Below are 25,547 nucleotides of genomic sequence, written 5' to 3' on the forward strand. Positions count from 1 at the left end.
AACAGGAGACCATTCAAGTAACACAACTGTTCATACCTGCTAAGCCAAAGTAATGATCCTTAGACCTATGACCTTCAAGATTCACAAACACAGATGGTTTAAAGAGGACATTTCATAACTTCTACCAATTCCAAGTCTTTGCATCCTTCAATAGCACCTGATCTACTGAATCTAGTACAGCTGGAAATTTTTCTTTAGCCTCCATTGCTCCTAAGCAATCTTTACTGGTAGTTTCAGCCCATTGATGCCCTTTGCTGTCAGATGGGCAGTCCCGGTCCTTCTACTCCAGCTTAGGACTACCCTTCAGACAGCAGAAATGATAGTTGTGATAGAAATGATAGCTAGGGAGATATCGCTTTAATTCCCTTCCAGTTTGTGTATGTTTCAAAGCCTCTGCTCATCTCTGTCTACTTCCCTTAACTTTAGCCCCATCTCTATTTTTGAACATTTGGAGATTTATGGAGCTTACTGCCGCTGTTGTCTAGTGAGATTTATGGGTTTGCATTGTCAGAGGTTTACAATCCATTTCACAGTGAAAACCTAATTAGACTAGAAAAACCTCCCTGTCCTAGATACTGTCTGGCTCATTTAATAAAAGTACCTGCCTGCTACAGCTGATATACCATTAAATGGAAGAAAGCAGATTGTGAAAATATACTATACTTATACGTGCCTTATGACTTCTAAAGCTACATGAAACTTACCAGACATTCTCCAGTATGTGGGTCACAAACCTCGCTGTGGTTACTGCACTGACAAGGTACACAGGGGGCAATAAATGGCTGTGTCGTCAGCAAATTCACTTCTGCCACATTCTCTCTGTAGTAGCCAGATGCACAGTCCTGATGAAGGAAAAGATAAAACTTCATAAATGGAGTAGAGCTATTCCTCTCTAGATAAAACCAAAGTGAATAATGTCCGACAAGTCACCTGACATGAGAGGCCTGTATACCCAGGAGGACATTCACAGATCTCAATGAGATGAGCTGCCTCCCGGCCAGAATGCATGTCCGCTGCTTCTACAGCAATGTCCATTGAGATATTAGATATCCTTTAACAAGAAAAACAGTACCGTATGTAACTACAACATCTACTACTTACACATCTATCTTATTGCCAGATTGAATTTTGCAGTTCACATAGATAGTTTAGTAATTTTATATATACATAAGTGGCAGCTTGTTGTAGAGCTACATTCATAATAATGCATGCTTCAGAGCTGGAATCTGCTAACTGTACTCACTAGTTAAGTATCTACACATAGCTCGATCAAGTGATTTTCATTCTGGAAATTGTATTGTTTACACCACATATTATTGTTATAAGATATACAGTAGAAAGGGTTAAAGGGGTTTACCAAAAAGGAGTTGCCCCTAATGCATGTTTTATATCTATCCATAAAACAGGTCAACAGTATCTGTTATGTGAGGGTCTGACACCTGGACACAACACAGATAAGCTGTTCTAACAGCCTCCAGGTGCAGCTGGGGATGGTTTGAGGATGCAGGTAATAAGAGCTGATCTGCGTGGGGTCTAGGAATCACACCCTTACAGATCAGATGTTGATGACTAACACTATGGCGAGGTTATCAGTATGAAATAGCATGTATCAAATGCATGACAGGAGTTCAGTAAAGCTACTAGAGATGGTCTGACAGCATGCTTGTTGACTGTTTCCAATAACAGCCAGAAGAATGGTGAATGAGGCTTTTAGTTAAAATACAGCCTCCTTAACAACCAGTGCAAGACAAGTAATGCAATGTATACACAAAGTTACTGTTTATGTACAGATACAGTATATGTGATGTTATACCATATTTGAAGGTGAACATATCATTCAGGTGAATAGATTTTATCTAAAGGAGTCAAACAAATATACTGACTTGGCTATTTATTCGCAGATTAGATTTCTTTTGAAAATCAGGTATTAATCTATAGAGAGTTACCTTCCAGTAGGTGGCGCTAAGAGCAAATTCCTTTTTTTTCACCTATAAAGTCTTATTTGCACTAATTTACTATTATAAAAAATATAATAGAATTGGGGTTGGGATGGTTTGCTCGCTCTGTCTTCTTGCATGTAAATATTGTCACCATAGGTCAGCCTATGCACTTCTAGTGTACATGAAGAGTATTCCACTCAGTGATCATATTACCAAACCTTGTGAAATTCTAGATCTATTAGTCACATTAGTCATTGCCCCGACACAAATAGTCCCACATTCCTAACAATGCTATGTTACTAAACAGCCTTATTTTCAGTTCCTAGCACCTTTATGACAAAAAAGATCAATAGGTTTTATCCTTGACACTCCCTACAAAAAAGGACCTGTTAATTTTGCAACCTTTAGAACAATCTCTTATGAAGCTTTATGTCTTCACCAAGGGATCTGAAACTATTTTGGTGATGTCATACTTTGTAGGACTAAACTTAGTATGAAGCTTGTCATAGAATATACAGTAGATGACTGTATCCACTGCATACTACACATGTACCTGCTCTGTTGTACTCCATAGCCATACGATGCCTTTATAAGGATGTAATCAATGTTGCTCAGGACAGACATGAAATCCTTCCTTGTAACTGATGTTTCAGACACAGAGTTATGATATTTCCAATTATTCTGCAGTAGAAAAAATGTAAAAGAAACACAATTATAATCTATGACTTTTGTGTAGATCCATTGAAAACAGGAGCAGCCTGCACAATGAGTAAATATATATTTCGATGAGACCAGAAACTTATACGTATGCAATTAAAACTAAGCGTCTGAGGGAAGGGAAGGAGGAGAAAAGGCCTGAAAAATGGAGAAGACAAAAATATTTCTTTAATAAAGACATGGCATACTCCATATATTGACATGTACCCTGTATGTGCTAAGTGGCGTTATAATTGAAGGTATGCAAAGTGGTGGAACATATAGAAAAGAGGTTGTTCACACTATGAAAAGAAAACATTAAAGTGGTATCTTTGATGTACTTCCTTGAATGTGATACATGGCCATGCTTATAAGTCACACTGCTAATAGTTCTTACCTCCACCATGCGGATTTTCATCTCACTCCTAATACCAATAGCAGGACTTGGTTTATCCATATATATAGTCAGCTTTTTAAGATGTCCACCTTTCATTATAATGTGTGGCTCCAAATCCGAAGGACCAGAATCAGCAAGTGCATAATATGTAATAACATAGGACATTAACCCTCCATAGGCCATTAGCTGTCACAAAGCAAAACAGGATGCAAATCATTCATTTACATCATATTACAGGACTTAGAGAAAGAGCATCAACATGCAGTATACTAAAAGTAAAAGATAATGAAATATCATACATAGAAGTAATACAACTTTGTTAGCGCTTTTGGTGAGGTTTCACTGGTAATTGAATTTTCTAATCGAGTTGTATTTGTCCCACAAAAAAACAATGGTGGCTTGATCCCCTTATACTGGGTACCTGAATCCCCTCCTACAGTAGCTCACTTTTTAAGAAATCTCTCATGTAGCCCGTATTGAGGAACCTTCCCATGTGGAACTTTGCACTCACCAGAAGTTCAGCTCTATGTGGGCGCCATGATATACTTTCTCTAATGATCCTACCTGGGTGCATTACTAGTTGCTCTAGCATTGTTATATGTACAACTACATGGTCACTGTTACTGATACTTGGGGCATATTTGGGCAGCTTTACTAATACTTTCTAAAAGATAGACAGTACAAACTTAGGCTAGGCAGTTTCAAACTTTTGCATTCTTAAGACTGTCTAGTCTAACTTTACACCTCATATAGAGGGCTCAAAAGTTCTTGCCACATTTTTGGTGCATTTTTGGATCACCGGGTCACAACATAGGCCATGCCCCTTTCCCTTTCCGTATATGCCATACCCCTTCTCTCCAGGACACACCCCTTTCCTGCTAGGCCATACCCCATTCCACATTGATTAAAACAGTGTCCCCAAAGTTTCAATAAAGCATCTTACTATATTTGCACATTACTCAAGGTAGTATGCTTTAAAGGGATTAAACTGAATATTGCCCTAAGAATATTTTCACATGGCACTTTCCTGGCAAGATTTTGGCGTGTTTTATTGCAACAAAATTATTGTGAAAAAGTGTTTGCAGCCACTGTCAATAGGAAATTGTACTGCAATTCATACGGTGATATATGATTTCCCTGCGTGTCCTTTGTTGCTGAGAAGAGTATGGCAGAGACCATGGCAGGTTTAGCTCCACCGAATGCAGACCAGTGCAAAGCTGCAAACTGCAGCAGAAACACAAGGCTCAGCCTCAGAATTCTGCCACAAACTTTACGGCACAAATAGACGCCATATTTATCTGATGTGGACAATCATCTCCTAGTGGAATTTTACAGTATCCCCCTCAATGACACATTCAGCCAAGAAAATACTTACTAGAAAAAGCAGCATGACAGTATTCTGCTGTAGTGTGAACAATTGCAAGAAGCTTTACTTACCTTCTCACCAAGGAACTGTCCTGGTAACTGCCAGTAAAATGTATCTGAGAACAAGGTCTGTCTTATAACCGATGCATCCAGCAGCATATCGACCTCCTCCGAAAACACACCATCTGTGGTCCCATTCATATTACCAGGAGACACCACACGGAGAAGGGACTGACCCTGGGCCATGGAAATCTACAATACATTTGCATACATTGTATTACTTGTTAGAACTATATTAAGCCTTGAATGCACCCGGAATGCAGTGAATAGAAAATAAAATAAAAAACTCACAGGAATGTGCACATAGTCTTCAATCTCTGCACACAGCTCGGAGACCCCAGAACAGAAGCATGGTGAGCAACCAAGAGGGTTATCAGTATGGAGAGCAAAGGTCCCACTTTTACATTCATTGCAATAGCTTCCAATGACATTCTCCTGTAATACAGAGATATTTTTCATACATACTGTACATATTATATAATAATTACATATGTGTAGTCTTCCATTGGGCAACAAAACCTGTCTGTGACTGAATCCACCGCAGCCCGAATCAGGATACCTCTAGTGAAAGTGATTTTAGTTCCTCTCTATAATCAAACATTACTATAGAAGACAGTAGTAATTACAAAAATTTTCCAGTAGATGGCAGTGCATGACCAAGCATCTCTATTGTTGAGAGCCAAAACTTGCAGACCATTGAGCTGATACTGCAGCGCCTGCCTGTACACAGAGACTAGCTTAGCGTATTGATCACTCTTCCACCTTTGTTGCACAATTACTAACCTTGCAAGCACAGGCACCAGATTCTTCTTCACAGCTGCAGACTTTCTGGGCATCATCGCACCAAGCAGACTGGGTTCCCTTGGCATCACAGTCACAAGATATGCAGCTGGGGTATTTTCTGTATCCAAATTGACAAGAATTGCACATCTGCCCGCCAAACTCCTCTCTGCATGGGCACTGGCCTGTTGTAAGGTCACACTGGAGACTGCTCGAGCCTTCCCTACTGCAATTGCATTCCTACAATAATTCACAATGAGGCACATAAATAAACATTGTGTGCATGCATAGGACAGCAATTTCAGGTTTATCTGGTCCATCCTATCCCTGTTTATCTATAATGTTCATTAGGTTCCCTAATTGTTTGTGTGTGTTATCTGAATGCCAAAAATAGTACTAATACATAGTAGGCGTCTGTTGTGTCATCCACCAGCGGATTGTAGTAACGCAGTGATAGTTTTCTCTACAGATATTTAACTTATATATACACACATGGACAAAATTGTTGGTCAACATCGTTTAATGAAAGAAAAACCCACAATGGTCACAGAAATAACTTGACTCTGACAAAAGTAATAATTAATAAAAATTCAATGAAAATGAACAAATGAAAGTTGCTTTTCGCTTCAACAGAATTTAAAAAAAAAATAAAACTCATGTAACAGGCCTGGACAAAAATGACGGTTCCCGTAACGTAATATTTTGTCACACAACCTTTTAAAGCAATCACTGCAATCATACTATTCCTGTAACTGTCAATGAGACTTCTGCACCTCTCAGCAGGTATTTTGGCCCACTCCTTATGAGCAAGCTGCTCCAGTTGTCTCGGGATTGAAGGCTGCCTTTTCCAGACGGCATGTTTCAGCTCCTTCCAAAGATGCTCAATAGGATTTAGGTCAGGACTCATAGAAGGTCACTTCAGAATAGTCCTATGTTTTCCTCTTAGCCATTCTTGGGTGTTTTTAGCTGTGTCTTTTGGGTCATTATCCTGTTGCAAGACCCATGACCTGTGACTCAAGCTTTCTGACTCTGGGCAGCACATTTCTATCTAGAATCCCTTGATAGTGTTGAGATTTCATTGTACCCTGCACAGATTCAAGACATCCTGTGCCAGATGCAGCAAAGTAGCCCCAGAACATAACAGAGCCTCCTCCATGTTTCACAGTAGGGACCTGTGTTCTTTTCAATATATGCTTCATTTTTCCCTCTGTGAACATAGAGTTGATGTGCCTTTCCAAAAAGTTTCATTTTTGTCTCATCTGTCTCTTCTCCCAGAAGCTTTGAGGCTTGTCAACCATTTTTTATATATTATTACTTTTGTCAGATGCAAGTTATTTCTGTGACCTAGGGGGTTTATCTTTCATAATATGTATATATATATGTATATATATATATATATATATATATATATATATATATATATATATATATGTATATATTTATATATATATATATATATATATATATATATATATATTCACACATCTACACTGATGAGCAGAAAGGTAACAATATCTTAAACTTTTGGCTTTCAGGCTCCATATCTCACCATCCACTACAGCTTCAAACGTGAGACTACCATCATTATAGACAATCATCTTGGCTATGCCATACATAAATTAGACTTGCAACTATTTAGCATATGATTAGTATGATACAGATTCTGTATTCTGGGCAGGTTCTTCATCGGATTCAAGTATGTCTCCAACCAAAATCTGATTCCAGGTCTCTTCTACACGCTCCCAATGTTGGCACATACTGGTCGGCTTATTTGGGTATGAATACAGCTTTTTCTTCAACTCTACCCACAAGTGTTCAATTGGGTTGAGGTCTGAGGACTGTGGGGAGTAATCCAGCACCTCTCTTTTATCATTATTCAACCACTGCTTCATAATCTTGACATATGTAGTTACATGACAAGAATAACTAATCATATGTTAAAAAGTTTCAAGTCAGATTTATGTATGAGGTAGGCAAGATGATTGTCTATAAGATGATGGTAGTCTCACATTGGAAGCTGTAGTGAATGGTGAGATATGGAGCCTGAAAGTCTATCTATCTATCTATCTATCTATCTATCTATCTATCTATCTATCTATCCCTATATAATTATATATGTAGCTATCCTACAGATTTTTTTCATCTATCCAAAAAAGAATATTGATGTAGAAATAAAAGCTCGCTTTGAGTTTAATTTTTCCTTAAGTGCTGTAGTCTTCACCTGACTTAACAAACCAGGAAAAATAAGCAAAGTCACTCTACATGGTATATTACAAGTTTTCTTCTGAAAGAGACTCTTTCATTTGAAGATCTTTATGAAAATATCTGAATTTAACAGAAACCAAAAGTATTTGGTCTCTACCAATTGATGAATTTGGATATTTACATGTGTAGTACGACATATTTATTATATGTCATTAAAGGAAATTAAGACTGCTAAGAATTGACACAAAAATAGAGGTGAATCCAGAAGACTCCTGAAAAATGTACTTGCATATACCCATCACTCTGTTACTACTGGTATACACTACCTCCACACATCACTATATTAAAAGTTGCAAATTCCATTTCATACCAAACATCCAAGCTCAGAATCATGGCCCCAGTAGTTAGCATCACAATATTCGCACGTTGGCCCATGGGTGTTCGGAGGGCAAATACATTCACCAGTTGTTGGGTTGCAATTATTCTGGGTATGAGAACAGTCACAAGCTAGAGATAAACACAAAGCATCAAACATCTGTTACATCTGGCAATGAATTCAATAAAATTAATTTCACACAGTGACATAATTTCATTAAAACGACCATAGACTACAGAGTCATAACAATCTAAGCCTGGATTCACACATGAAACTTTCAGTGCAGTTTTTGCAGTCAAACATGGCAGAGGAAGCAAAAGAGAAATGTAAAAGTCTTTGCTATATTTTTTTTTTTTCTTTGTTTTGATTTACTTTTTGCTTTGGCCAAGGACAACATCTACAAGGTGTTTGTATGTTCTCCCCATGTTTGCATGGGTTTCCTCCAGTTACTCCGGTTTCCTCCCACACTCCAAAGACATACTGATAGGGAATGTAGATTGTAAGCGCTATATAATGACTGACAATGTCTGTAAAGCGCTGTGGAATATGATGGTGCTATACTAGTAAGCTAAATAAATCAATCAATCAATAAATAGAACAAGAAACTGCATCTACACAGGTGACTCCTGCCTATGGGAGAATTCCTCATATGAAAAGGTAATAGCAAAAAGAAAAATGATTTTGTTTGCTTTTAGGATGTCCTGAATATACACAATGCGAACATTCAAGGTGTCATCATTAACATTCAGATTATCAGTCAGATTATCAATATACATTTCATGACCACACCAACAGACACCTTTTAAAACTAATCTAATAAAACTTACGTGTGCAGCCGCCATCATTGTATCCATAAAATCCATGAGCACAGATATCACATTTATCCCCTGCCACGCCATCAACACATGGGCACTGCCCAGCATCATTGCACATTTCAGAAACTGAACCTGGTAGACTGCAGTTACATGGAAGGCAACCAAGACCAGACGTCAAGCCAAAGAATCCAGGCTGGAGAGAGAAAAAAAAAAAAATTAAGATCACCTATGACATAGACAACAACTGCATGATTTGCATATCTGTGCACACAAATGTGGCTCTTACCTCACACTGGTCACATTGTTTCCCAAATACATTAGGTTTACACTGACACAAACCAGTTTCATGGTGGCATGTGGCAGAGGCTGAGCTATTTGGGTGGCATCCACATGCTGAAAATAAGAAAGAAAAATCATTACAGGATATAACGCATAAATAAATCCTCCATACATATATGATGGCTAACCATTGTTAACCTGCACTACGTACCATATAAGTACCATATAACAAAGAGGGCACTAATATAGAGATAACAGAGGAATATTCTAGAACACAGACATATGAAACAAATGCCACTGGACATGAATGACATCCTGATGCTCAATCATACTCTGATACATGGGCTCTACAAACACTCACCAGTACAGTTCTTTGCCAAGATGGCATCCCCATAAAAACCTTCTGCACATCTTTCACAATTGTGCCCTGCTGTGTTACCAATACATCTAAGACATTCTCCTGTCAATGAATCACAATGACCATCTTCAAAAGGGTCGATGTTGCCATTGCAGTCACAAGGGACACAGGATCCTCCAGGCACCAATGGGTTTCCAAAGTATCCATTTGCACACCTAGAAAGAATGTAGGGTACTTCAGACTTTGTAACTGTCAACATTACAGATCATCTCATGAAATCTTATTGTAATCTAATGATATTGGGGAAAACAATAAGTAAGGCCAAGACTAATCTAATATTATAGTCTTATGATATGATTTTATCTATGTGCAGTTATGCCCCAGCTAAGCCTGAATTTCCTTTCCCAACCAAATCTCCAAAAACTTAATAATTCATCAGAACAGCTAAATCTTACAACATATCACATACGTAGAACATGTGATGGTAAATTTTACAGAAAGAGAATGGGTTAAGTAATGAATTAGTTCAGGTCACATGGCCTGAATATCTTATGTCATTTAATTCTATAACTCAATGTTAGAGGTCACATGTCACATGAGCAGGGGTCAACACCATTTTTAGACCTGTTCAATTAATCCAGGAAATAGCTGTGTCACTAAACAGCAGTCTACTGCATTGGTATAAGGGCCAGTTCACACGGAGTTTACGGGCGCGCATTCTGGCACGTATACACGTGTCAGAATGCGAGCGCTCAAAACAGATCCCATTCATTTCAATGGGTCGTTACAGGCATATAACGCGTGTAATTTTGCGCACGCAAAATTACACGGCCGCAAAATTACGCGCACTATATGCCCATAACAACCGATTGAAATGAATGGAATCTGTTTTGAGCGCTCACATTCTGACACGTGTATACGTGCCAGAATGTGCACCCGTAAACTCCGTGTGAACTGGCCCTAAGAAAGATACATTATATTAGAATATTGTATGGCTCCCTGTTATTCTAATTGAAAGTCAATAGATCAATGTAAATTTGTATCCAATAAATTCTGCAAACATCAAGTAAAACGCTACTTAGCTAATAAGGACAATACGCTTGGTACTATTTTTAATCCTACATTAGGTTTAATTTTAATATTACAAAACAGACATTTTCAAAAAACACACCAGTAACAGAACAGGAGATCTTGTAAGTCTAAAAATACATACTTCTCACATCGGGTCCCTGTATAGCCGGGTGCGCACTGGTCACAAATAATATCTTCATCACCGGACACATAACAAGTTGGACTGAAACTGAAATGATGGACAAGACCAATTATTAAGGAAGAAGAAACGAAGCTCAACATAGTCACAAAGATTTCTCTCCATTCTAAGCACGATGTAAGGTGATCATTACTGTCTGTCACTGTTGGTGGTCTCAGTGTTTTTATCCCTACCTTACATAAAAGAGAAACCTTAAAAACTTTGGAGAAAGCAATGTGAATACATAAGGGTAAATACAAGTAAACAATGTTTCTTACTTATTGGAGGAGATGCTCAAAGGACAGGCACATGGCTGGCAATCATTGGGGGTTCCGTCAGTGGGGTCCCCATAGAAGCCTGGCAGACACTGGTCACAGTGAGGACCTGTAGTGTTGTGCTGACAACCCTGAAGAATAGAAATTAGGAGCTAGTTATAAAATGTCATGTGAAAAACTTTCTAACAACTAAAAATTCATTACATACAGAATACCAACAGAAAGAAATCTGTCAGAATACAACATTCACCTTTGAATACACAAAAATATTACTATTTGCAGCTTACAATTACCTAGTGACATGTATAGGTATATAGAGAATTGCCTGTGATTAAAAGTGGCCATAAACAACGGACAGAAGGAGGTTGATGGCTCTTGCTACACATATTGTATTCTATACTGACTGTTACAGATGGTCATAATACTAATACATGTTCAATAATTCTACCAGAAAGAAAAAACATCTTTTTGGGAACATTCTTTCTCAGACTGTTTATAGACTAGCGACCATTGCCGGACTTCTTTCCAATCAATGATAGTATATCAGTGATCGGCAAAAGCAATTGTTCATTGTTTATATGTTGAATGGTCATTTTGATTGAAATTATCATTTTGGATCAACTTTAGACTAATCTATATATCTAATATACTATATATCCACCTTTAGCTCTTCTTGTTTGGTGACATCCAATAATGTTTTTGCCATTTTTCACGCTGTACTTACATAACATGCGCCATGAATGTCACACTCAGTTGCGTGGCCGTTGCACTCACAAGCCTGACAAATTCCACCAAAAAGGGTCCCACCAACTCTGTAGTGTCCTGGGATACAAGACTAGAAAACAGATTCACCGTCAGTCAATACTTCTGGTTATAATGAACGTAAACTAGAATTGTTTAGTTTTGTTATAAAGATACACGAATTATTTCTAAAGAAGAGTAAGAACAGGGAACAGTAGAGTAAGGAGACATACTGAAATCAGATTTACACATGAGAAACATGACTTCAGCTACTCATACTCATACTACTCATATTCAGCCCAGTCATACCAATATATATTATTATGTACTATGGCATTAGGTGACATGTTAAAGGTGTAGTCTAGGATTAGACAAGGCTGTTTTCTACATCATACAGCATACTCCTGTGTATAGATTGTGCCTGGTATTGCAGCATAACTCCAATGAAGTGAATTTGGAGTAAAGCAGCCATGTTCTTTTAATCCTGGACAAACTCTTTAGGGCTAGTTCACACGGGGGCAATGAGAAACATTTTGACAGCAGATTTCGCCTCAAAATCTGCCTCCATACAATGGTGGTCTATGGAGACTGCTAGTTTTTTTTTCCTGCTAGTAGTATTTTGCTGCTAGCAGAAAAAAGAAGCAACATGACATTTCTTCAAGCGGAAACCTGAGCCGCCTCGCGTTTTGGTAAAAACTGCTCCAGAAAACACTCCAAAAAATGCCTCAAGGTCAAAAAACAGTTTCCTAATTAGGAAGAGGTTTTATTCGGGACCAAAATAAGCCAGGCGGTTTTTACGTGTGAACTAGCCCTTAAAGTTTAGGCCACAGGCACAAACAACAGCCAAAATCAGCTGGTTTTACCCCATTGTAATATAAAGTTAGAACACTGTGCCAAATCCGTAGCAAGAAACTGACCCACTACAGGTTGAAAACCCACAGCAAAACACTTTGTGCTATGGATTTTTCCAGCAATTTGTGGGTTTGTTTTAATCCCATCCACTACCCTAGACCTGTACTGTAGATGTTTAGCTGCCTGTGATTCTGCCGCAAGCTAAATGCAGCAAATATGTTACATGTGGCCTTATAGTGCGTTTTGTGCCAAAGACACCAGAGATCTCACACAACAGGAAAGTGTAAGTAACTCCTTTTCTCTTGTTTAATACACAACAATGGCATGTTTCCAACAAAAAAGGAGTTTTTCCTAATAGTGTTTTCCAGGTTTCTGCACAAGATAAACTGCTTGAACTCCAGTCTACAACATCTTACTAATGCTAATACATTGTAGCAAAGAACCAGAGCAGAGAAACCTAAGATAATATCATCGTAGCAAATTTGCAGTATTAAGTCTTTTATGGTAAACAGGAATCCTCTACATAATGAACATGAACCCTTCCTTACAGAAAAGAACCTAAAACAATCTCATATTTCTTTATTGTTTCCACTACCTCACATGATGTGCCAGCATAACCAGGCGGGCATTCACAATTCTCTACTTGTACAGCTGGCAATAGGTCTATTACATTTGGAGTAGCCGTGTCCAATGTCACTGAGCTTATTCTACAAACAAAAAAAGATCATGAAAAACTACAATATAACAAAGGGTGATTATTAGCAGATAGGAGGAGTATACAAAATATAATGTTTTATACTTCAGTACATGTAGCTACTTTACAACAGTTGCACTTACTATAACTAACTACTAAGATTTGTAATAGGAATTTAACTTTTAATTTTAAATGAAAAATGGAGATAATTTGAAGAGGACCTTTAGCACCTCCATTGCACCCTTCAATAGGAAAAGCTCTTCTGATTCTGTACACAGTTGAATTTTCTTCCCTAAGCCCCACTGTTCCCAGGCAATGTTAGCTGCCACACAGTTAGGGCTTGTTCACATCTGCGCCCGGTCTCCCTTCATACAGGTTTCCGTTTCCTGCACAAAACTGAACAGCAGACGGAAACCTGCCGGCATCTTTCCATACCCATTCATTTGAATGGGTTTGAAAGATGTCCGGCCGTGAGCGCCGATGAGCGTTTTATGCTCTCCGCCACGAAACCGTTTTTTTTTTTTAAATCGGACACAGAGTCGGACATGCAATACTCTGTGTCCGGTTTTAAATAACGGTTTTGCGGCGGAGAGCATAAAACGCTCACCGGCGCACACAGCCGGACCCGGTCTGACAGCTTTCCATCTTCTGCATGCAGAAGACGGAAAGCTCAGAATGGACTCGTGTGGACGTAGCATTATGCTCTGGCGTCAGGTGGGTGGTTCTGGGCTGCAGCAGAGAGACAGGGACCTCCCATCTAACAGCCAAGAGCATAATGGTGCTGAAACTAACAACTGCTCAGGAAAGGTGGGGACTAGAGAAAAAAAAATCATAACTATGTCACAATCAGTGGGGCAGTAGCTATTGAATGAGGTAAAGAGTTGTCATTGATGGAAGTAGTTTGTTTGTAAAAAACATACAGTACTAACAAGGACACAGATGCATATAACATATCACATAGTTCTTACCTACTGACTGCATTTTTAGCAGTGTTGTAGCTAGCTCTGATCCAGAGCCTATTGACATTAGCAAGGATAGTCATAAGCCTGTCCCTGTCCACTGGCCTCTTAGTGTAAAAATCTACAAAATTCTCTGGAATCAGTTTGAGCTCCGCTGTGTATTCCTCATATGGCTTCAAAAATATGCCGTCAGACTTTGTCCCTATGGTAATGCCACTTCCCTAAAAGAAAGTAATACAAGTGTTATATACATATATACACGCATATACCTATGTTAGCAAGGGATAGAGAGATACACACAAATTATACTGTGTAGGATACATAAAATAATTTTCAAACATGTTGCATTTTTAGTCTCCTTTGGTGGCGGGACTTAAAGGGGTTGGCCACTTTCAGACCAATATTGACAAACAAATGTACAATAAAAAGATATACAATATTCCAATATACTGTGATGTGCACACAGGTGCGTTTTATCTTCTAGAAGTAACAGAATGAATGACAGCAAGCCGAGATCTAGAAAACCGAGAGGAATTGATACAGAAAGTATATTGGAAAATTGTATATCTTTTTATTGTACATTTGCTTGTTAATATTAATCTGAAAGTGACCAACCCCTTTAAGACAAAAAAGCAATAACTCCAAGGCTAGTATTTTATGGCTAAAATGTTACAGTTTTTGCCTCAAAATCCTTGGGGGGATATTTATTGGTGCTCAATAGAGATGAGCGAACAGTGTTCTATCGAACTCATGTTCGATCGGATATTAGGCTGTTCGGCATGTTCGAATCGAATCAAAGCGTGGTAAAGTGCGCCATTACTCGATTCCCCTCCCACCTTCCCTAGCGCCTTTTTTGCTCCAATAACAGCGCAGGGTAGGTGGGACAGGAACTACGACACCGGTGACGTTGAAAAAAGTAGGCAAAACCCATTGGCTGCCGAAAACATGTGACCTCTAATTTAAAAGAACAGCGACGCCCAGGTTCGCGTCATTCTGAGCTTGCAATTCACCGAGGACGGAGGTTTCCGTCCAGTTAGCTAGGGGTTAGATTCTGGGTAGGCAGGGACAGGCTAGGATAGGAAGGAGAAGACAACCACAACAGCTCTTATAAGAGCTAAATTCCAGGGAGAAGCTTGTCAGTGTAACGTGGCACTGACGGGCTCAATCGCCGCAACCCAGCTTTCCCAGGATCCTGAATGGAATACACTGACAGTGTATTCCCGTATACCCTATATATACCCCCGATACCCGTTCCAACGGTGTGCCCCCCCACCTTCACCCCAGAAATACACTGCAAGTCCCCTAGCAATAGAATTGGGGCTATATACACCCACTATTTTTGCTACTGCCATATAGTGCCACTGTCTGACTGGGAATTCAAAGAATATATTGGGGTTACATATCACTTCAATTCCAGGGAGAAGCTTGTCAGTGTAACGTGGCACTGACGGGCTCAATCGCCGCAACCCAGCTTTCCCAGGATCCTGAATGGAATACACTGACAGTGTATTCCCGTATACCCCATATATACACCCCAAATCCCCGTTCCAACGGTGTGCCCCCCCACCTTCACCTCAGAAATACCCTGCAAGTCCCCTAGCAATAGAATTGGAGCTATATACACCCACAATTTTTGCTACTGGTATATAGTGCCATTGTCTGACTGGGAATTCAAAGAATATATTGGGGTTACGTGCACCCACAATTTTTGCTACTGCTATATAGTGCCAGTTTCTGACTGGGAATTCAAAGAATATATTGGGGTTACGTGCACCCACAATTTTTGCTACTGGTATATAGTGCCAGTTTCTGACTGGGAATTCAAAGAATATATGGGGGTTACGTGCACCCACAATTTTTGCTACTGGTATATAGTGCCATTGTCTCACTGGGAATTCAAAGAATATATTGGGGTTACGTGCACCCAAAATTTTTGCTACTGGTATATAGTGCCATTGTCTCACTGGGAATTCAAAGAATATATTGGGGTTACGTGCACCCACAATGTTTGCTACTGGTATATAGTGCCATTGTCTGACTGGGAATTCAAAGAATATATTGGGGTTACGTGCACCCACAATTTTTGCTACTGGTATATAGTGCCATTGTCTCACTGGGAATTCAAAGAATATATTGGGGTTACGTGCACCCACAATTTTTGCTACTGGTATATAGTGCCATTGTCTGACTGGGAATTCAAAGAATATATTGGGGTTACGTGCACCCACAATTTTTGCTACTGGTATATAGTGCCATTGTCTCACTGGGAATTCAAAGAATATATTGGGGTTACGTGCACCCACAATTTTTGCTACTGGTATATAGTGCCAGTTTCTGAGTGGAAATTCCCCAAATAATTTGGGGATTCATTCACCCTACATCTCAGGCTCTTGCCATATTCACCCAGGTTGTCACTGCTGCACCAGCTCGTTCCCAGACAGCTCGGCCCGAAAAACACATTACCTATATAGAGGATTTGGACAATGAAGACAACATGTTCTAAATCTAATGTCTGCACCTTCTCCAGAATTAAAATAAAGGCAGCGTTTAACTTTCAAATAGCACTGCACAAAGGAAGATCTTATCAGCTTGTCTCATGACATGCTACTAAAAAGTGTCATTTGTGTATCTTAATGTAAATATAGTTGTATAAGCTTTTTGGGTTTTAGGCACTGCCAAGTTATTTATTACCACCCGCTCCCTTATAATGATGATGACGCCAAAGTCACTGTGGGTGTTCAGAGCTCACAGCTTTGGTTGACATTTGTCTTGCTCTCTGTCGGTACCAGCTGTCTTTTTGGATACCGTAAAGTTATGTTGACTTTATTAACAGCTATAGAAGCTTTAGCCAGGTTGTGACGGTGTGTAACCCTAACAACACTAAGTGGGATACACATTAATAGTCAGTCTATGTACGCTAAACGTATCACTGAAGTAATTTTTTTTCCCTCTCCCCTAATATAAGAAAGGAACAGACATTAGACCTAGACCGGGGTTCGAGGCTTGTAAAAATCCAGTATTATTTGTTCTTCATGATGTGAAATATGTGTTGAAAAGCAACCCAAGATGAAGTCAGCCATGTGTGCCAGTGTGTTACTTGGCATGCCTTTGCTGGCCCCAACTGTAAGGGTCACTCTCCATTTCCTCCATTTTCCACTCCCCTTCACACCATTTGTGGTGAAGCAATGGGATGCACTGAAGTGCACCCTCTAGCCTCGTGTGGGACAGGGACATCAGATGTCACTCCAACCCCCTCGTCTTCCTCCGCCAGCCAACGGTGCGAAGATGAGAGGAGTGTGCTCTGAATGTTTTCTGCCTAGCAGAGGCTAGTTCTCACTTACGACAATGGCCCCACTTTGACCTGTATATCAGGCACAATGGTGTAGGTTTCAAAGAAACATGGCACCAACAAGTTGAAAAACGTGGGCCATGCGTGGACCGTGTTTGAGTCTGGCAAGCTCCAGATCTGCTACCAGGTTCCAGCCATTATCACAGGCGCAAAAATGCCAGGCCCCAGGTGTAGCAGGGGAAAAAAAATGCCATCTCAGCCAGGATGGCATCCCTGACCTCGGAGGCACTGTGCTGTCTGTCCCCCAAGCTGATCAGTTTCAGCACGGCCTGCTGACATCTCCCCACGCCAGTGTTACAGTGTTTGCCGCTAGTAGCTGGGGTGGAGGTTGCAGCATCGTAGGGTTTCAGTCTACTCCTGCCATGAATTTTGGCCTGGGAGAGGAGATAGGCCACCCCAGTTTGCACCCGGGGACCAGACTCCACCACATTCACCCTGCCTGTCATTAAAGATAAGCACTGCAGCATCCCTGACCACAGGTGCTTGTCCATGTGTCGGTGGTCAAGTGGACCTTGCAGCTAAGCGCAGAGCTCTGGGCCCGACTGATGTTATGGAACACATGCAGACGCAAGGCAGGGACAGCACACCAAGAGAAGTAGTAACAGCTAGGCCCAGCATACGGAGGTGCCCCAGCTGCCATCTGCTGACGGAAGGCCTGGGTATCCAGAAGCATAAACAAACACCAACATCTCCAGGGCCAGCAGTTTATCGATGAGGCTGTTAAAGGCTTGGGCATGGGGGTGGGTTGTGTTGTACTTCTGCCTGCAATGAAAAGCTTGGGAAATGTGGAGTGGCTGGGAAGAGGCGCATGATGGTGCAGGCCAAAAGGGCGCATGAGGGTGAACTCCCCAATGTGTCAGAGATAGGTGTGTAGGTGTCCTTGCATCATATACTTGCACCATATTTGGCTTTGGAAGTTAATTTTGTGCCAAAAAGTGGTTAAGACAGTGATCCCTCAGCTACTCCCGTTACACTGTCTATTGAAGTTACCATCTGTGGAAGTGGACCACCACTTGTAAGATCCCAAAGGAAGCAGGCAAGAGATGTGCAGTGCAGAAAAAAAGATGAGAAAATAAGTGTAGGCTGTAGAGCACAGAGGGATCGGAGAGGACAGAGCTGGTGTCGGCCAGGTATTCCCACAACATGCGCCTATACTTGTCCCTCCTGGTGACACTAGGCCCCTGAGTGGCAGTAATTTGTCCAGGGGGGCCATTAACGTGTTCCAGACCTAGGAATAAGTCTTCCAACAGGGTAGAGTTTTGCATGCCTTTGCTTCTACCCACTGTTTTTGCTGCTTAGCTTCCCTCCACATCTACACTGCTTTCACCCCTAAACATCACCCCAGTTTATGCCTTTGCTTCTACCCTGTTTTTTTGTTGAATTAGCTTCCCTCCACATCTACACTGCTTTCACCCCTAAACATCACCCCAGTTTATGCCTTTGCTTCTACCCTTTTTTTTTGTTGAATTAGCTTCCCTCCACATCTACACTGCTTTAGCCCCTAAACATCACCCCAGTTTATGCCTTTGCTTCTACCCAGGTTTTTTGTTGATTTAGCTTCCCTCTACATCTACACTGCTTTAGCCCCTAGACATCACCCCTGTCCATGTGGGGTCGGTGGCCTCGTCATCCACCAACTCCTCTTCCAATTGCGCACTGCCCCCTTACTGCAAACCGCACATGACCACAGCTTGCCCTGATGGCAACTGTGTCTCATGATCCCCACATAGGTCCAGACAAGTCGGTGGCGGGTCCAAAACCCCAAAATTGGAAGGAAATGGCGGATGCTGCAGTATTTCTAACACCTGTTCCTGGTGCTCGGGCCTGGTCTGTGTTGTACCCTGCACCCTGCTTAACGCAGCTGCCATATCCGAAGTTGTGCTGAGCGCATGCTAATGTTTCGTGTCCAGTGCAATGGATGGGATGGGATTTCACATAAGTCTGCCACCCATGGCCACTCATGGTTGAGCAACTGAGGGAGTTGACTTTGATGAACCTGAGGGTTTTGGAGTTGGAACTACATCAAAGGTCTGTGCTGCTCACACACTCTGCTCAACACATGATATGTTTAGTGCCAGCAGTGTGGAGACGTCGCACAACAGCCGTTGTTCCAGCAGGTACAGGCGTTGTAGGAGTGCATAGAGGCTAGCAGCGGCAACTATAGGCTTTAAAAACTATCCGCACAAGCGCCACACTTTCACCAGTAGCTCAGGAACATTGGGGTACCTTTTTAAAATGATTAGCAGCAATGAGTTAAAAACGTGGCCCAGGCATGGAATATGTTGCAGGCTGCCAAGCTACAGAGCCGATCCCAGGTTACGGCCATTATCACACATGACAACATGCCTGGGCCCAGGTGCAGTGGCAAAAACCACATTGCCGTCTCATCGAGGATGGCATGACTCACTTTGTAGGCAGTGTGCTGTCTGGCCCCCAAGCTGATGAGCTTCAGCACGGCCCGCTGACGTCTCCCCACACCAGTGTTGCAGCGTTTCCAGCTCGTAGCTGGGGTCAATTTAACAGCGGAGGAGGGTGGTGTTTCAGCCCTCCTTCCAGGAATGTTGTGTGGGGAGACAAGTCAGGCCACCACATTTTGCGACCCGGTCCACGCCTCAACTACATTCAACCACTGTGCCAAGATTGAAAGGTAGCGTCCCTGTCCGCATGCACTTGTCCATTCGTAACTGGTCACGTGGAACTTTAGGACTAAGCGCTGAATTTAGGGACCGCCTCATGTTTGGGGGAAAGTGCTGGTGTGGACGGCACAGTGCGGTGGCGCAGTAGACACTCTGCCCAAAAAGGGCAGAGTGTCCCCCAGCCGGGATTCCAACATCTCCTGGGCCAGATTTCTTGAGATGAGGCCGTTGAAGCCTTGGGCATGTGGGTGGGTTGCGCTGTACTTTAGCATGAAATGAAAGGCTTGGGAGATGGGGAGTTGCTGGGAAGAGGCGCATGATGGCGCGGGCAAAAGGAGAAATGGCAGGAAAAGGTGAGGATGAGGGTGAACTCCCCAAAGTGTCAGAGGCAGATGTGGAGGTGTCCTGGCTGCTGGTCTGGACTGCAGCGCCAGCCCTGTCAACAGTGGGAGAGGCAGTGGCCGCCAGGCCAAACGACGATTATCCTGCGCTTGCTCTCACCCACTGAGCCCAGGGCTTGCCTTCCAAATGATGGCACCCGCAAGAGATGGTGAGATTCCTCTCTGCAGATCTCCAACCCATCTTGGACTTGCAAATTGCACTAAATTTGTCATGTAACTGACATGTATATGATGAGTCTATCCATTGTCTGTTCATTTTGGTGAAAGTCAGCCTGTCAGCTGACAGACAGCTGTGCTTGTCAGTGATGATGCCACCGGCTGCTTGTACCCCCAGTTTTTGCTGCTTAGCTTGCCTCCACATCCACACTGCTTTTGCCCCTACACATCACCCCTATCCATGCATGTGCCTCTAGCCATAAGTCTGCCACCCATGGAAACTCATGGTGCAGAAAGTGAGGGAGCTGACTCTGAGGAACCCTTGGGTTTTGTAGCTGGTACTCCATCAAAGGTCTCTGCTGCTCACACACCCTGATCAACATACGGTATCTAGGGTTAGAGCGTGTGGTGACCTCGCACAACAGTAGGTGCTTCAGGCAGATGTAGGCCTTGCTGGAGTGTATTGCGGCTAGCTCCAGGTACTGTAGACTTGGGAAAGTGGGTGTCCAAGTGCCGCACTTTCACCCTTAGCTCAGCTAATTTGGGGTATGTTTTTAAAAATCATTGCACCACTACATTGAACACGTGGGCCAGGCATGGAACGTGTTGGAGGCTGGCAAGCTCCAGAGCCCTCCAACAAGACAAAAAAGCCTGGCCCCAGGGGCAGCAGGGATAAACAAATTGCCATCTCATCCAGGATGGCATCCCTTACCTCAGAGGCAGTGTGCTGTCCGTCTCCCAAGCTGATGAGCTTCAGCCCAGCCTGCTGATGTCTCCCCACACCAGTGTTGCAGCGTTTCCAGCTCGTAGCTGGGGTCAATCTAACAGCGGAGGAGGAGGGTGGTGTTACAGCCCTCCTCCCAGGAATGTTGTGTGGGGAGACAAGTCAGTCCACCACATTTTGCGACCCGGTCCATGCCTCAAGTACATTCAACCACTGTGCCAAGATTGAAAGGTAGCGTCCCTGTCCGCATGCACTTGTCCATTCGTAGCTGGTCACGTGGATCTTTTGGGCAAAGCGCTGAACTTAGGGACCGCCTCATGTTTGGGGAAAAGTGCTGGTGTGGACGGCACAGTGAGGTGGCGCAGTAGCCAGCAGGCCCAAAAAGGGCAGAGTGTCCACAAGCTGGGACGCCAACATCTCCTGGGCCAGAATTTTTGAGATGAGGCCTTGAAGCCTTGGGCATGTGGGTGGGTTGTGCTGTACTTTAGACTGGAATGAAAGGCCTGGGAGATGGGGAGTCGCATTGCAAAGTGTGTAAACCACACTCAGTTTGTCCTCGACCTATACATTTAGAAATTATCTCCCCCAGCGAGGAACGTGGCCTCGATGGGGAATTTTTCTAAGGAAGCTAGAAAAGAGGGCATCTTGGGCCTTGCTGGCTCAGGTCTAGCTTCTGTCATGCAGCTGTCTTCTGCCTCTGGACATCCCTTTGCCTCTAGCCACCTTTTTCCCTGCTTAGCTTGCCTCCACATCCACACTGCTTTTGCCCCTAGACATCACCCCAGTCCATGCCTTAGCTTGTACTCCCAGTTTTTGCTGCTTAGCTTGCCTCCACATCCACACTGCTTTTGCCCCTAGACATCACCCCAGTCCATGCCTTAGCTTGTACCCCCAGTTTTTGCTGCTTAGCTTGCCTCCACATCCACACTGCTTTTGTCCCTAGACATCACCCCAGTCCATGCCTTAGCTTGTACCCCCAGTTTTTGCTGCTTAGCTTGCCTCCACATCCACACTGCTTTTGTCCCTAGACATCATCCCTATCCATGCCTCTGCCCCTAGCCATAACTCTGCCACCCCTGGAAACTCATGGTGCAGAAACTTTGGGAGCTGACTTTGAGGAACCCTTGGGTTTTGTAGATGGAACTCCATCAAAGGTCTGTGCAGCTCACACACCCTGCTCAAGATATGGTATTGTAGGGTTTCAGCGTGTGTGAATGACGGACAATAGCCTGTGTTTGGACAGATGTAGGCCTTGCTAGAGTGTTTTTAGGCTAGCAGCGACTCCTGTATACTTGCAAAAGTGGGCGCACAAGCGCCGCATTTTCAACAGTAGCTTCGGTACATTTGGGTATGTTTTCAAAAAACGTTGCACCACTAGGTTAGACATGGGCCAAACATGGAACGTGTTGGAGGCTGGCAAGCTCCAGAGCCGCTACCAGGTTCCAGCCATTATCACAGGCGTAAAAATGCCAGGCCCCAGGTGTAGCAGGGAAAAAAAAATGCCATCTCAGCCAGGATGGCATCCCTGACCTCGGAGGCACTGTGCTGTCTGTCCCCCAAGCTGATGAGCTTCAGCACCGCCTGCTGACGTCTCCCCACACCAGTGTTTTAGCGTTTGCCGCTAGTAGCTGGGGTGGAGGTTGCAGCGTCGTAGGGTTTCAGTCTACTCCTGCCATGAATTTTGGCCTGGGAGAGGAGATAGGGTACCTCAGTTTGCACCCCGGGACCAGACTCCACCACATTCACCCTGCCTGTCCTTAAAGATAAGCAGCATCCCTGACCACAGGCGCTTGTCCAAGTGTCGGTGGTCAAGTGGACCTTGCAGCAAAGCGCGGAACTAAGGGCCCACCTGATGTTGAGTGACACGTGCTGGTGCAAGGCGGGAACGCCACACCGGGAGAAGTTGTGACAGCTAGGGACGGCATAGTGAGGTGCCACAGTTGTCATCAGGTCCGGGAAGGCGGGAGTTTCAACAAGCCGGAACGCCAACCTCTCCTGGGCCAGCAGTTTAGCGATGTTGGCGTTCTAGGCTTGCGTGGGTGGGTGGTTAGCGGTGTATTTCTGCCGGCGCTCCAATGTCTGAGAGATGGTGGGTTGTTGTAAAGAAGTGCCTGATGGTGCCTTTGATGGTGCTGGAGAAGGAGATAAGACAGAAACAGGGGAGGATGAGGGAGAAGTCAACAAAGTGGCGGAGGCAGATGAAGTGATGTCCTGGCTCGTCCTCTGGAGTGCATCGCCAGCACTGTGAGCAGAGGCAGTGGCATGAACGGCGGGCGACGTTTGTCCTGCCGTTGCTGCCTGCCACTGATTCCATTGCTTGGATTCCAAATGACGGTGCATTGAAGTGGTGGACAGGTTGCTCTTCTCAGGGCCCCTACTTGATTTCGAGAGGCAAATTGTGTAGACGACACTATATCTGTCCTCGGCGCATTCCTTGAAAAAACTCTACACCTTCAAGAAACGTGCCCTCGATGGGGGAGTTTTTCTGGGCTGGGTACAAAAGGGAACATCTTCGGACATTCCGGGTCTGGCCTGGCTTCGGCAAAGCAGCTGACCTCTGTCTCTGGACATGTCTCTGCCTCTAGCTACCCTTTTTGGTGCTGCACCTGCCTCAACATCCCCACTACTTTCCCAGCTTGACATCCGCCTTGTCCAGGTGGGGTCGGTGTCCTCGTCGTCCACCACCTCCTCTTCCAACTCCTGTCTCGCCTCCTCCTCCTGCACAATGCGCATGTCAACTGGCTGCCCTGACAGCAACTGCGTCTCATCGTCGTCGATGAGGGTGGGTTGCTGGTCATCCGCCACCAAATCGACCGGAGATGGAATGGAGGAGACTCTAGTGTTTGAGCATCTGGACACAGATACTCGTCTGTTAGGTCCGTGGAATCGCGAAATGGAGGGGCAGGTTGCAGTACAGTCAAAGGAAGGGAGAACAGCTCTGGGGAGCAGGGACAGTTGGGGTTATTGTTCTGGGAAGATTGGGAATTTTGGGTGGAAGGAGGACAAGACTGTTGGGTAAGAGGAGGTAGAGGCTGACTGGCTGGTGGACAATGTGCTTTAAGCGTTATCCGACAGCCATTGCAAGACCTGTTCCTGGTTCTTGGGCCTACTAATCTTTGTACCATTCAGCCTAGTTAATGTGGAACTTTTGTGCAAAGCGCAGAACTTAGGGCCCGCCTGATGTTAAGGGACACACGCTGGTACAAGGCTCAACTCACCCTAAGTGCCAAAAACACTGCTGGTGCAAGGCTCTACTCATGCCAAGGGCCTCAATCTCTGCTGGTAGCTCAGCTTAAGGTCCTGTAACTTTGTTTGGAAGGGCTCATGTTAAGGGCTAGAAAAGTGAATTTTGGAAGGTCTTACCACATCACACACACACACACACACACACACACACTCAAAATGACAGTTAAAGGTGAGGGCTTTTGGATTTCCCATTGTCTATTCCATCCGTGGTTGTCATGGGGAACGTGATTTAAAGGGGTGGTTGTTACTGTTTGTTGAGCTTAAATTGGGGTTTGTGTCCATCCATTTGGGGAGTAAAGAAGGTTTCCAGGTATTTTCCCACTTTGATAGAGGTTTTTTTGAATGTGGAAAGTGTGTAGTTGTTAGGCTGTGATGTTGGGGTAATAGAGGGTCTTTGGTGTGTTAGATGCCCCCAGACATGCTTCCCCTGCTGTCCCAGTGTCATTCCAGAGGTGTTGGCATCATTTCCTGGGGTGTCATAGTGGACTTGGTGACCCTCCAGACACGGATTTGGGTTTCCCCCTTAACGAGTATATGTTCCCCATAGACTATAATGGGGTTCGAAACCCGTTCGAACACACGAACATTGAGCGGCTGTTCGAATCGAATTTCGAACCTCGAACATTTTAGTGTTCGCTCATCTCTAGTGCTCAAGTTTTATACATCAGTCTTAAAACTAATTAACAGATGCATATGTGTCTATTTTTACATAAAAACATTGGCAGAGGTTGGAGTCCCATTTCCATAATATATAGCTCCAAAAGACGCTAATAAATTGAATTTTACTGAATTGTAAAATTCTGGTTGCTCAAGTGAAAAATTCCCTACTTCATTCGGTAACGTAATAGAAAAATACTGTTTGTATTAATTCTATTTTGGAAACTCTATATAAACACATGGTGTGTCTTGGTGACATTTTTGTGAAAATTTGTAGAAAAACTGAAATGTTGTCTCCAACCTTCCATTTTCCCAAAATATAGAGAAAAAAAGGTTC

The 25,547-nt window shown here is 43.2% G+C and overlaps 1 protein-coding gene across 1 annotated transcript in view; it reads right to left on the reverse strand.

The window, feature by feature from the left end:
* LAMA1 (laminin subunit alpha 1) overlaps nt 1–25,547 on the reverse strand; it is a 135,306-nt gene that overhangs the window by 57,486 nt on the left and 52,273 nt on the right. The window contains exons 14-29 of the mRNA XM_075270662.1: nt 14,051–14,262; nt 12,984–13,095; nt 11,520–11,630; nt 10,799–10,926; nt 10,485–10,571; nt 9,275–9,486; nt 8,921–9,027; nt 8,647–8,827; nt 7,814–7,950; nt 5,242–5,478; nt 4,750–4,893; nt 4,471–4,650; nt 3,034–3,219; nt 2,494–2,621; nt 931–1,051; nt 705–842 (exon numbers count right to left, since the gene is read on the reverse strand). Of these exons, the coding sequence (XP_075126763.1) occupies nt 705–842; nt 931–1,051; nt 2,494–2,621; nt 3,034–3,219; nt 4,471–4,650; nt 4,750–4,893; nt 5,242–5,478; nt 7,814–7,950; nt 8,647–8,827; nt 8,921–9,027; nt 9,275–9,486; nt 10,485–10,571; nt 10,799–10,926; nt 11,520–11,630; nt 12,984–13,095; nt 14,051–14,262 (2,421 nt within the window). The remainder of the gene's footprint in view (nt 1–704; nt 843–930; nt 1,052–2,493; nt 2,622–3,033; nt 3,220–4,470; nt 4,651–4,749; nt 4,894–5,241; nt 5,479–7,813; nt 7,951–8,646; nt 8,828–8,920; nt 9,028–9,274; nt 9,487–10,484; nt 10,572–10,798; nt 10,927–11,519; nt 11,631–12,983; nt 13,096–14,050; nt 14,263–25,547) is intronic.

Source organism: Leptodactylus fuscus, chromosome 4 (genome assembly GCF_031893055.1).
Source record: "Leptodactylus fuscus isolate aLepFus1 chromosome 4, aLepFus1.hap2, whole genome shotgun sequence".
NCBI lineage: Eukaryota > Metazoa > Chordata > Amphibia > Anura > Leptodactylidae > Leptodactylus > Leptodactylus fuscus.